Source organism: Microtus ochrogaster, chromosome 6, assembly GCF_000317375.1.
Source record: "Microtus ochrogaster isolate Prairie Vole_2 chromosome 6, MicOch1.0, whole genome shotgun sequence".
Lineage (NCBI taxonomy): Eukaryota > Metazoa > Chordata > Mammalia > Rodentia > Cricetidae > Microtus > Microtus ochrogaster.
In genome coordinates, this window is record NC_022013.1 from 54,672,943 (window position 1) to 54,686,865 (window position 13,923).

Sequence of the window (13,923 nt, forward strand, 5' to 3'; positions counted from 1 at the left end):
AAAAAAAAACAAAACTCAGTTTAATCTTGGCTACATGAGGGCTCTAATATGAAATCATTCTCCATTCAGGCCAAAGCTTCCTCTTGCTGACGAATGTCATACATAATGAAAGATTGTGTCCCTTTTTCCTCAGCAGTGAATCATTTATCACCCAAGGGAGATCTATGCCTGTCAATTCTGATCAAAGCTGCCCACTTCCTCTAGCCTTCAGATATGCTGGTCCTCGTCAGCTCATTGGACGATATCATGGGAGAAATGGAAAATTGTGCTGTAGAACTGGGGCTCTGTAACTGTAGAGGCTCCTAAGATGGTGTTAGAAAACAATTTACATTTCCTGTAGAACTCTTTCTATGATCTGGACAAGTAAACTAGAAAAGTATTTTTTCCTGCTTTAATTAAATCAGAAGGCTCTGTGGCTTTTCACAGCATGCTCTGTGATGTTCTCAAACGGATTTGTTGACACTGTGTGGCTACTTGGTGCCCTTTCTCAGGGAGACACTAATTATTATCACTTCTTTTAAAACAGGCTCTGGGTGGTTTATCAGTTCCCTTGTTAATGAACTGTCCTTCTCCTTTATTATGCAAATCATAAGGACACTCTTAAAATAAGAATTATCTCTCAAATTTATTCTTTTATTTTTTTCCTGATTCTTCCTTATCAAGCTGTATAGTGTCTTGCTTCAGGGAATCACCCATGCAGCACAGATAGAAAACAAGATGACTTCCTTGATCTCTCTCACCATCTCAGGCTTCAACACTGTATTCCAGAAAGGACACCATAGCTCCTCACATGGGTCTCTTCTTCTGTCTGATCATGATCATTGATTGCTGGCAGTCATTGCCCTGTGTGACAGGCTTGCACACACCGCTTTTCAAATTTAAGAGCACATGGGTATTAAAAATGATCAAAGTAAAGTGAGCTGAAGAATGAAGCAGGAAGACATCTATCCTTTAAACCTTGCATCCCAGTGTGGCTGCTGCCTGGGATCTCTTCCAGTTTATTTTGATGCTATTCAAAGTATGTTGGTTGATGTGGGAGTCTTTTGTTTTGAGTTGATTTCATTGGTTAATAAAGAAACTGCCTTGGACCTTGATAGGACAAAAAATTAGGGAGGTGGAGTAAATAGAACAGAATGCTGGGAAGAAGGGAAGTGAGGCAGACTCCATGCCATGCCTCTCCTCTCTGGGCCAGATGCAATGAAGCTCCAGCCTAAGATGCGATGGAGCAAGCCACCAGGTCAGACATGCTGAATCTTTCCCGGTAAGACTGGTGCTACACAGATGATTAGAAATGGGTTAGTCAAGATGTGAGAGTTAGCCAAGAAGAGACTGAAACTAATGGGCCAGGCAGTGTTTAAAAGAATACAGTTTCCGTGTAATTATTTCAGGACATAAGCTAGTCAGGCGGCCAGGAGCCGGGTGGGAATGTTCCCTGCAGCTCCTTCTACAGTTGGTGATCCAGTCAAGATGGACACCTGCACTCTGGCAATTGCAAAGAACATTACTTCAATTGAAAATCACCTCTTGGTAAAGAAGCCTGTCAGTGCTCAGACTGTTGAAGAGGCAGTACTGGATTTGTAGCTGGACTGTGTCAGTTCACTGAATGCATTATGTAGTTTATACAAGGATGCAATAAGGAAGAGCAAACCAACATTGCAACTGTGCGAAAACATATCAGAATTCTGACATAATAGTTATGGTAACAATGATATACCTTAGCTTAAATCTAGGTGATTCTGTTAATTTTCTCTGGGTGATTTTTCTCCCGTATAAGTTTTCCTGAGTTAGCAAATAAACCTCAATAAGCAAAGTTAGGCTGGGACTTCATGGAAACAATGAATAAAATTTTATTTTATACCCCACATATTACATTGTAATACACTCAAAAGTAATCCTCGTTATCTAAAATACAAATTAAACTAGTATTTTTTTATTTTAAATGGATACCCTGTGTCTAGGGGAATTCAAATTGTGGCCTTGACTGATCTCTGGATATCAGTTCTGCACCTTGTTATCTATATTGGTCAGAATTGTGCCTCTCCCCTAAACCTCATTTGCTCCTAATAATAGAACCTGAAAGTAGAGAGTCATTAGGAGACCACCAAGGTCAAAGACCATCATAAGAGTAATCTTATTCATGTAGGAATATAGCTTTAGGAGTAAGATCCAGATTACAAGGGGGAGTATCTACAATTCACAGAGAGACCCCACCAAATTCCACCAGGCTAGTAGGCTGATCTTAGGTACATTTTTTTTATTATCATTTCAAATGTGATTAAAAAATATCAAAGCTAAAATGGAAAGTGTTGGTTAGTTAGCCTATCTTTGTACTAAATTATACATTATCCTAAATTGTCTGCTGCCCTCATTCTACGTTACATGTTTTAGTTTTGTGACTGAGGTATTAAGGGAAAAGTGGAAGTTAAGAACAAGTAGTGTCAGACAACAATATCAAAGATTAAATGTAGCTGGGTGGTAGTGGCACACTCCTTTAATCCCAGCACTCGGGAGGCAGAGCAGTTGCATCTCTGTGAGTTCAGGGCCAGCCTCGTCTACAAGAGCTAGTTCCAGGACAGGCTCCAAAGCTACAGAGAAACAGTCTCAACAAACAACAACAACAACAAAGACTAAATGTTCATTAAGACTAATGTGACCATACCTCAGCAACGACTCTCTCAGATAGACTGCCATATTCACAGGGAGAATGACAGCATCTGGGTAAGTGGTCACTGGTTTGCTGGCAGTGACAGCAAATGTTGTACCTGGCCCAGTAGCTGCTATACACGCTGTCTGGTGGAGAAGATCTCAGGGTTTCATAATCACTCGTCTTCTATCGTGTTCCTTCAGTATGCCTTTCTGATGTCTCTATTTCCTTTGTCTCTTGGTGACTGGATGTAAACTATTTCCTGCATCAAAGTAGAAGACAAAAACTTGCATGTGAAATCCTAGCTGTGTTACGTTAAGGAATTAATTTTCATATCCTAATTTTGCAAAAAAGGATAAATTATAAAACAAGTCCTAGGTTTTTGTTGTTGTTATTGTTGCTCTTTTTTTTTTAGATTTTGGATACAATTTTATTAGAAATATCAATGATCTTAGAAGAGACTTTTTCATCAGCCATGGCCATGATAACATGTTGGGAAGCCTGTAAATTGATAAGGTATTGCAGGAACTTGGTGGTAAATCTCGGCATTATAGAATGTAGCTACTGGGCTGGAGAGATAGCTCAGCCGTTAAAGGCTAGGCTCACAACCAAAAATATAAGAAGGTAGCTACTACACTGAAATTTACACAAATTCAGCCCTATATTCTTCCTTTTATAGTCAAAAGTGTTGTAGAAAGTCTGTACCCATAGCTAATCAGTAGATAACATTAATACCAAGTAGTTAACTTACAGATCTTGCTGTCTTAATTAGTGTTCATTTTAAAATAAGACTGCTTAATTAAATTCTCAGTTCAGCTAAAGAAAGCTTACACTTTAATCAATGTCACAATACTCTCCATGGTCAAACCTACATTCTAGTTTCCTCTGAAGACTGGCTGGGGACATGAATTTGTTCTAAACCCATTAATGATTTTTAGCCAATGACTCTAGGCTGGATATCCATAGGGAAAAAAATTTCTGGTCCACCCATCACATTTATCATTTAGAACAACCAGGTTTTGGAATTGTGACTTCTCCATATCTTCCTCGTTTATGCTGGGCCATTCACCTCACATTACTTAAATCAATCTTTTGTTTGTGTTTGGTCGGTTAGTTGGTTTTAACTATAGATTTTGTTTTTAATCCAGTTAGTCGGCCATTAAGAAGTGTCATCAACATTGGATGCCCAGTCCTAAGTTCCTGGAAGGCCACCTTTCTGCTTTGTTTCTGAATTCAACTTTTTAAGTTAAACGAATGAGCCATATTGGATAGGATTCAGCTGTTTGCTCTTAGCTGATTCCACCCAATACAATGTACTTCAGTGATGTACACAGTTACACAATATTTATCTGTAATGTCCCAAAGGATAAAGCAAATTCTTTCAATATGGTTTAAAGTATTTGTTCTAGCTGGTTTTATGTCAATTTGATACAAGCCAGAGTCATCAGAACAGAAGAAGCCTTATTTGAGAAAATGCATTTGTAAGATTCATCTGTAAGGTATAGCAGGCTTTCTTGGACCACAAGCCCCAAATCATGACACAGAGATTTATTATTAGTTATCAATGTTTGGACTTAGCTTAGGCTTGTTTCTAGTTAGTTTTTTTTTTTTTCTCCCAATCCATTTCTATTAATCTATGTGTTGCCCTGAGGCTTGCTATTTCATCTAAGATTGACTGTCCATACTGCTTTCCTGCTTCCTTCTTGTCTGGCTAGCTGGCTTCCAACTGGAGAGCTGGCTTTCCTGTCCTCTCTACCCCCCAGTACTGCTGTAGGAGGCAGAGGCAGACAGACCTCTGTGAGATCAAAGCTAATCTGGTCTACAAAGAGAGTTCCAGGACAGCCAAGAATGTTACACAGAGAAACCCTCTCTTGAAATAAACACACACACACACACACACACACACACACACACACACACACACACACACACACACACGGAGACTAAGTTAAATATCAGGATAGAAACCGATGTTTTTACTAATTGTGATGTGAATGAGGAAGATGGGTTGTGAAGACCATGTGCTGGATAGATCATCTGTGAATGTAATCAAGTCATATCTGAGCAAGAAGGCAGAGAACATTGAGAGAGCAGGTCAAGTGAGCAGTAACACCTTCCACTAAGAAATGAGAAAATTAAGGAGGAAGAAAAAGTCAAAATGTATTTCACCTGTTATTTTATGTTAAATTAAACTATTCTATCAAGATGCTGAAAGTAAAAATCTGGAAACATTAGATACCTTTTAATGACACCTGCAGATTATTCAGCTTTATCCACAATAATTTACAAAAATCATTGACTCAAACAAGTAAACTGTTGCAGGAGAGCTATAAGAAAGAGGTAAAATGATGTTAGTACTTGGGCTGTTGGCTGCAAGAATTTCATTAAGCCAACCAAAGATGATAGCTCCTGATGAACATGAACACATGGTCAAACTGCTTTTCTATCAATTAAATTTGTTCTATGATAAGTCTGTATATATATACTACATTCTGGTTATTTCTATCCACTACTCTTTATATCCCTCCCACACTTGTTATCCACCCTCCAACCTCCAAAACATTCATGTGTCTCTTTGCTTTATGGCCTATGGATTATTATCGGGACCAGTTCTGCGACCATGGATTTGAATCTAATCATTAGAGCCAAATAGACTCACCTTTGGTTATAGAATTGAAGCTGGTCACTGCTACTCTTCATGAGTGTATTGATAGCCATTAGGGAGGGAGCAGCCTGGAGATCCCTTCCCTGATCCATTATTGGCTGTTGCCAGAGCCAGTCTTGTTCTGGCCCAATGCAAGGAGTAGCATCTGTTCTGAGATCACTTTGAATTGTCTGTGTCATGCTCTGATGTCAGTACTCAACTACACTTCTCCCTATCTTCGTGTTCTCATTCTTTCTGCTCCTGTTTCTGAATTGTTCCTTAAGACTTAGACGGCATGTTATCCATATCCCATTTAGGACTGAGCACTGTACCATCACGTATTCCTTGGCCCCTTCAATGAATAGGAATCTCTACACTCATTGCATTTCACTGTTCTGCCTATATGGTCAAGAGACAGTGAAAGAGTGCCAACTGGACTATTTGAAAGTCTTTTTTTTTTTTCAGGTCCTTCCACATGCAGTCTTGATATACTGCTCAGTTCTGTTTCACTATGCCACACAAAGCAAGTACTGAACTCTAGCCAAAGATAATGGCTGGTATCCATGACTCTTCCTTTGGCTACTGATTATCTTTTTCCCCCTAGAACCAGCCACTGGGCTTTTCCTCAGGGGTGATGAAAAGAAGAGAAAAATGATCCATAAGGATGCCAGCTATTTCAGATAAAATGGACACGTGGGAAGGAGAATAAGGCAAATCTGAGAAGACATGAGGAAGAACAGTCATGTCCATTTGAAGTTAAACAGTCTTGCCCTCTGGGAACATGAGTATACCATGGTAGCTAGGCTCACTATTGGCTAGACCTGGCAGCCAGGACTGCGGATTCCTCATCCCTCTCCTCATTCCGTGTCCACCATTGTCAGTGGAACAATCATAGTTCCTGCCCTACTTGGCTTCAAATGTCACCTCGTGTTCCTCCTGCTTCTGACTTTTTGTACTGGGAAATAAAGCACAATGTGACTTAAGAAGTTAGTTTTCTAAAGACACAACCCCTTCGGCTCAAAGTAAACACAGGGAATTTGAAGCTAATTTTGCCTACAGGGAAATGTCTCAGCTCTTGCAAACCAACTTTGTTTTGTGGTTATTTCATAGTTGGTAATAATTCTTTCATTTTCTTCATGAAACCTTTTGTCAACCCTTGTGTTTCCTGCCTAAGTTTGCAGAATCAAAACTTGCTTGTGAAAGGACAGAACAATATTGTGTTTTTATAATATTGTGTTTTTTTAATATTGTGGCTATGATGCAGGTTTCTAAAAGACAAAGGAATGCAGAGAATAGGTGAACGAAGAGACTTTCAGATAAAAGCAGAGAGCAAAGTAAACAGATTCTTAAGCCAGCTAAGACAAGATTTGTACTTTTTTTTTTTTTAAAAAAAGAAAGCCATATTTACCGTTAAACATTATGCATGCACTCTTCGATGCCATTCATTACACCACACATAAGATGAAATCAATATTCTGGGGTATAAATCTCCCCCTTGTACACTGTGTTTTCCAAAAAGAAAACAGTAACTCTTGCCATCTTTCAAACTAACTGAAACAGAAGCAAACCACACAGTATTGTCAGTTATCACCCCAAGAGAAGGTCCATTGGACTGACTCATGCAATAGAAATGCATTTAAAGACATGCTCCCCCCACCCCCCACGCTTCAATACGGTCACAGAACCAACTCATCAGTAATAGTCCATTTTCATGTTTGTCTAAGTCTGAACTTAGCAAGGTAAAGTATGTGTGACTTTTAAATGAGAAATTTATGTGTTGTTTTTCAAACCCTCGAACCAATTAGCAGTGGCTTGCTCATCTCTCCCAACAGAGCAGCGCTTGCTGCGTAGCTGCATCGGTGGCTATTTTGAGGCCTGTGCTGGGCTCCCTAGCCTCAGCAAGGCTGCTACACCGCCATCTAGCTCTATTATCTGAAGCCCTCAGGTGTGAAGGCACCTGGAAAAGACTCACTTTACAACTTTCCTAATCCTCCACCCCCAGGCCTAACACTCTAAGGTGGGCTCTGAATGATGGTCAATCCATATAGGATTGGAAAAATTTCACACTTCTCTCTTTATTTTGTTTTCTACACACAAATGGAATAATATGTTTTAAGTAACAACGAACCTGTAAAAAGCAAAGCAAACCAGCAAAACATAAACAGTATTTCCATTGAAAAGCTCCCTCCCCTCCTCCCAGGATGCTGTTTTCACATGAAATAAACATAGGAGCAGTTAAAGGGTACTTAAGACCTGCATGGACTAGAAATGGCGAAGAATAAGGACTGAAGCTCTACTCCGTGACATGGAGAGTTCTAGATGAGGATGAAGAGCAGCATCGGGGCAGCTTTCAGGAAACAGAACCTTATCTCATTTGTCACAAATATGTTTCAGCCCTATGTAGCCTCTGGCCGAATGTTTACCTTTAGAAAATTTATTTCACCTATTTTATTTCACACACAATAGATATTTTGTCTTTAAAGAGGTGAAGAAGGGCTTTGCACAAATAAATTCGTAAGCATCTGCAATTTCTGGGCTATCTGTACACACAGTAGGAATCTGTATTCTTAAACTATGAGGGAACAATTACCAAATATATCTGGAGGTGCCATGGTTTAAAAAGGTGTTGAAGAGAGCCTGGCATTCCAACTTAGCTCAAAATGAAAGGTAGAAAATGGCCTGTGGGCCTTCAGTGTTGCGACCCCTGTTACAGTAAGCCTCACCTAATACTTCCTCACACTCAGGAAGCAAAGCCTACTCCATGTGAAGAACTCACAGCCCTTCTTGCTAGGGCCTGTGGGACCGTCTCTTTGAATACTTGTGTCAATTCTGTAGATTTCTAACAAGCAGATGGTTGTTTTTCAAACCTGAGTTTCATGTCAGCTGCCCCATTTTTTTCCCTCTGTAAGTAGGAGAGAATCCCTCAGGTGACAATGGTGACTTCTCTGCTTTGTTCAAGCATGACAGATTAAGGCCTCACCAAGACCAGCAAATACTACCTTCCCACGTAAAGAAACTCTACCCAGACTGTGTGTGGGGCCTTAGTTACATTTGTAGTTTGAACCGGCTGTAGATGTGTTGCAGTTGTCTGAGCTGGTCAAGCAGGCATAATTGATTGAGCCAAGCATAGCAAGTAGGACTCAGGGATTGGATGTGCCTCGTTACTAAAGCTTCCAGAGTGTGCCTAGTTCAGCAATGTACTCACTCAAGACAGTTGGCTTTGTATATGTTTTCTAAATATAAAGGAGCAAACAGGAAGACGTAGGTGACCCTCAGACCCTGCCAGGTGCTATGTTGATTTTTCTGACAAGGAAGTGACTGACAGAAAGAGGACCAAATTCAAAAAAGTGAAATCAGCAAGGAAGAAAACCAAGAAAGTAGAAGGAAACAATACAGGAAACCTAAGTCTGTAACTGATGTATAATGCTATAAAATGTGTGCTGTAAGAAACACGAGGCTTGCAAAATGTGTCTGAATGCGTTTAGATCCCAGGGTCTGTGAATAACACAGCCTGCACCTGGTGCCAGACATATAGGATAACCACCATCCACACTGCTGAGAGAGGCATCTGAGATGTTGGTGCGTTTGTTCTTTGAGTGTGGCATTTACAGCTATAACTGTAGATCTGTGTTCCTCTGGGTGTTTTTGTGTATTTGTTTGTATTGAGCAAAATTGGAATCTAGAATCTGCCCATGGATGTTGGAAAGAGGCTGAGTCAAATTCGGAAGGCCAAGTAGACTGTTCTCCCCTCACTGTCAGTGTTAAGTCTGCTTGATGACGTCTCAAGTCTTTCTCAACCACATGCATACATTTGTCATTTATCCCCTTTTCTCAGGTGCAAGGAAGGCTACCAAGGAGTCCGTTGTGATCAATTTCTGCCGAAAACAGACTCCATCTTGTCGGATCCAAGTAGGTCAAACCTTTTTCTTCTCTGTAATGGGATGTTGTAGGTGGTCTTGCCTGAGTGAAGGTCTCAACCCCGCTGAAGGTTATGTTTCACTTCTGTGTCTCTAAACCCTGCTCTTAGAAAGTGGGGAGGTGTCCATGCTCAAAGCACAACCGGGAATTAACTCAGTCTAGTTCCTCTCCCTTGTAAGACTTAGCCTTTACCTTAAAGCCAGCCTGCAGCTCTGCTGAGAACCAACTGCAGGCAACCGCCTGTCTTAGGACCCAGGCTGGCTCCTAATATCACTCCGTTGCACAAAGAAGGCTACAGAGAAAAAAGCTCATCATTTCTCTAAAGAATGTTATGAAACTGCATTTTCATATTGCTTCGGAGACTTTGTCTGGTAATTTGTGATAATGGTGAACTTATTAACATTTACCTTACTGAAAGAAGAAAATATGTGTAATGAAATTACTTAAGATGTTTTGAAACAAACTGTAAAAATTTAGCTCCTGTCTGACCACACTATTTTCATATCAGGGATTATAATACTAACAAAATTATTATTTTGAATCCATGAAAGAAGGCCAATTTTTTATAACCTCAAATACTGTTGGTTATTAGTTTCAGTTGGTATATGAATTTAAAGGTAAATTTCTTTGAGAAAATGCCCAGTTTTGGCTAAAAGTAAAGATTTTACTTTGGCTGCAGTGATTATTTTGCTCTTTCCACGGCTGTTACAATTGAATCATCACTAAAGAAAGATTTTGATGGACTCAAAAATTTAGTTCAATGGGGATAATGGCATGCCTTTCTAAACTGTAATAGCAATATTATGGTTTTATATATCTAACACAAATCATTGGGGATTGTAGAAAGGATTCTGTATTGACTATAGCTAGCTTCTCAGTCCACCTGTGTTTTAGAACACAAAGAACATGTCTGGCTGTCTTCAATATCTTTTTGCATTGTATGTATCAACTTGTCCCATAAATTTCTAGCCAAATTGTCTGGCTAAATAGAAACTTATTTAAAGAAAGGAAGTTGTTTCTTTAATTTCACTTAAATGAGTTTTATCTTGGCAAGGGATTCACCTTGTCATTCTTTGCAAACTTATCTCCCCTTGAGGAGTGTGAAGGTTGCTAACAGGCTAGAGACCAGTCCAGATCTCTCTTCTGTGAAATGTGAAGTGCTATTCTCTACAACTAATCAAAAGATCATGGTGTTAGGGGGTCTGTCTGTATTTCCTTCATTTTGTAGTTGTGGCGACTTGTTGAGCTGAAGCTTTTTGGTGTCTAAAGCTCTTTTGTTGGTCTTGGATACGTACATACATTTGGAGCGTTGGTAAGCTTACATAAAAGATGAGCTTGGCAATTTGTTTTCTCCGCCCCACACAAAGCTGTTTTCCCAAGTGTCTAGCTTGTATTTCATTCTTCATTCTTTCTCTCTTTCTGTATTCTCATTTTCTCACCTACTTTTCTCCTTTCTTTTTAATACGTTTTCCCAAAGTAAGTATATATGTTTTCTTCTGTGAATGTGTGTGTTTACATACATGCACATGCATGTATTCCTGTACACACATGCATGCTATACCAAGGTGCACCTCTGGAGGGCATAAGAAAACCTAAGGAAGTCAATTAGACCATGTTAGCCCTGCTGAGTGAAGTTGGGTGGTCAGGCATTGTGGCAAGAGCCTTTCCTCACTAAGTTATCTCATTGATGGTTATCTCAGATAGTGATAGCCACCACTGTCTCACCAGCTTCTCTTCCAAAAATGCAGAACTTTATATGTAGCTTTAAAATATTTATCAAGTGCAGAATTCTAGACAAGGCCTTGTATATGATACAAAGTAGGTAAAATAATTGCTCTTTAAAGCACCCAAGCAAATTTTGTGATCCAATTGGACTCAGAAATTTAATTCAATGAGGATAATGACAGACACTTTCAAGTTGCAGAGGTGAATTTCAGTTCAGTGTACACGTTGAAAGTATGTGACCCACATTAGTGACTATGTGTTTCTCAGAGAAAAAAAAATCCCTATGAGTCTTCATGGCTGAGATTAAAGTTCACATCATTATTTCATGCAGCAGCAGTGGGAAAGGAAATCCTAGGCATAACTCACAACAGGCTTCTCTTTGAAACATCTCATACCTTGTTTTCCTCCAGATTGGCAAATGCCTGAAATGTTTGGATCATATGACACCAGGAAACAGAAATTTAATTACGTAGAACTGCAAAAATGAACATTCTGAGATATATGGGTAGAATAAATACAGTGCTCTGCTCAAGGGATTTGGGGGTTATGGAATTATATAAACTCATTTTCCTGTTACTCAATGTTTCTGTAAAAATGTATATGTCTATAAGAGTCAAAATGTTAGAATTTCTTGAAATCAAAATTAGGGATTTTCACACATTAAAAATCTGTAGATGTGCCAGGCGGTGGTGGCACAGGCCTTTAATCCCAGCACTTGGGAAGCAGAGGCAGGCCTGGTCTACAAGAGCTAGTTCCAGGACAAGCTCCAAACCTACACAGTGAAACCGAATCTATAGATAAGACCACGAGTCATATATTATTTTACATATTCATCCATGTATGCCTTTATTTCTGAGATCATTAATTCACTCCACCAGCCTTTTCTGGGTAACTACAAAGTTGTTAATCCACCAAATTATGTCAATACAATGGGATTTTAACTCTGAGAACCCTCTAACCAATGAGGAAAAATAATATGTTTGCACAAAATCACTGAGATTTATTAGGTAAAACTTTTGCTTACCCATATACACCATGGCACATGTATTCAGTTTCTAAGTCTCATAATTTTCATCTGAGTAAAGCCATCATGGGAGATTTTGGTATAACATAGAGATGGAGAACACCATCACCGAGTAGATTTCTAGGCCACTCCCTTATCTTCATTGTTACCATTATGAGTCTGCAGTTCAATGTTCTGCATGCTAGGAACTGTGCCAAAGGGCTTTGACTGAATTATTTCATTAAATCTTCACAATCCCAGACTAGTGGGGAGCGCATTGGAAATTGCTCACATTTTATGGATGTGGAAATTAGACTGCAGAGATGCAAAACACACTAACTCAAGGTCACATAGCCAGTTAACACCCAAGTCTCACTTCTCTTCCAAATGACTTAAGGGCCTAAGCTTCCAACTGATGGGCTCTTTTCTCCCTCTCCTGGGACCTTTCCTTGCTAGTTATTTTCAACAGGACATTTATCACTCTAAATTTCATTGACTGAAACTCAATGACCTGCGGCAAACATCATTCTCAGGAACAATATTTGCACAATTTTCATATCTTAATGCAGCAACTTGAGCTTCCATCGAGATTTAAATCCCTAATGAAATTTCCTTGTCAAAATTCTTGCTGAAGAATTGTTTAATTTGCAGCTCATGATCTCTTCAGAGTGGCTTCATGCTCAGGAAATAAGTGTTCTTCCAATACCCTCCATGTTTTCTTTCTCTGTCCTTCCTCTCCATCTCTTCTGCCTTTTTCCCTTTCTTTCAACTTGATCCTCGCATTTATCTATTGACTAAAATACCACAATGAGATATGAATTACCTGTTCTTTTTTCTCCCATAGGTAATGCAGAGTTCGTCAGAAATGGGTACCCTTGCCTATATAGTTTGAAAAAAAATCATATTACTTTGCATGTAGTTGAGAAAATGAAGCAAAGATGTCACAAGCAAAGCCTCAGTGGTTGCTGTGATGAGGTTGTGAGCCCTGGAATGTGGTAAAAAGAACCTATAAGATAAATCCATACTGAACTCCCATGTACGTAATAACTTTAGAATGTTTTTGTAAGTCTGTTTTAAAACAAAAAAACCCTAATACATGCAGCTACCTTTCTTCAGGATTCAGTTTATTGTGGGTTCCTGCCACATCACTGTTCCAGCTAGCTCTGGAGGAGCTCATGGCTTGTCTCTGACTCTGCCCTTCTTTTTCCCAGCATTGAGTTTAGTTTTCCCCGCCTAGCTCTGATCCCTTATAGCTCTGCTCCCTTATAGCTCTGCTATAGGCTCAAAGCATTTTCTTTATTAACCAATGGTAATCACAGCATACAGAGGGAAATCCCACACCAATTCAGTCTTCCCCTGTAGTGATATTTTGTTTGTGTTTTAATAAATAAAGGTTGCCTGAAGAACAGAGTACAGAGCTAAGTTACCAGAGACCAGGCAGTGGCAACACATAGCTTTAATCCCAGTACTAGGGAAATAGAAACAGAAGAATCTCTATTAGTTCAAGGCTACCCTGGGCTACACAAGATTGAATCTTTCTAAAAGAGAAACAGAGCTCACACAAAGGTGATCCCAGAACTTGGGATCTCATGCCTTTATTCCCAGCACTAGGTAGGTGGAGACAGGACTGATAAGGCTGGGCAGAGAGAGGAATATAAGGCAGGAGGAGGCAAGAGCTCAGTGCTGTCCCAGGATGCAGTCTGAGTTGTAGTCTAAAGCAGTCTGAGGAGGCAGTCTGAGGACAGGATCGCCCCTTTGATCTGAGCATTGATAGAAGTAAAAGGCTGGCTGCACTGCTTCTCTGATCTCTTAGCTTTCACCCCCTAATATCTTTCACCTCCTAATATCTAAATTAGACCAATTAGAATCTCTGCTACCTTCCCCTTCCATTTTCCCTCCAATCCCTTCCATGTCCCCTCCCCTTATCTCCTTCCTTCCTCTTAAATACATGAGCTCTTTTGCTTTGATTATTGCTGTTACATTACCCCC

General features: G+C 39.7%; 1 protein-coding gene across 8 annotated transcripts in view; it reads left to right on the plus strand.

The window, feature by feature from the left end:
• Nrg3 (neuregulin 3) overlaps positions 1–13,923 on the plus strand; it is a 985,750-nt gene that overhangs the window by 753,691 nt on the left and 218,136 nt on the right. For all 8 annotated transcript variants that reach the window (XM_026780001.1, XM_026780006.1, XM_026780003.1 and 5 more), the window contains exon 3: positions 9,124–9,197. In XM_026780001.1, coding sequence (XP_026635802.1) covers positions 9,124–9,197 — 74 coding nt within the window. The remainder of the gene's footprint in view (positions 1–9,123; positions 9,198–13,923) is intronic.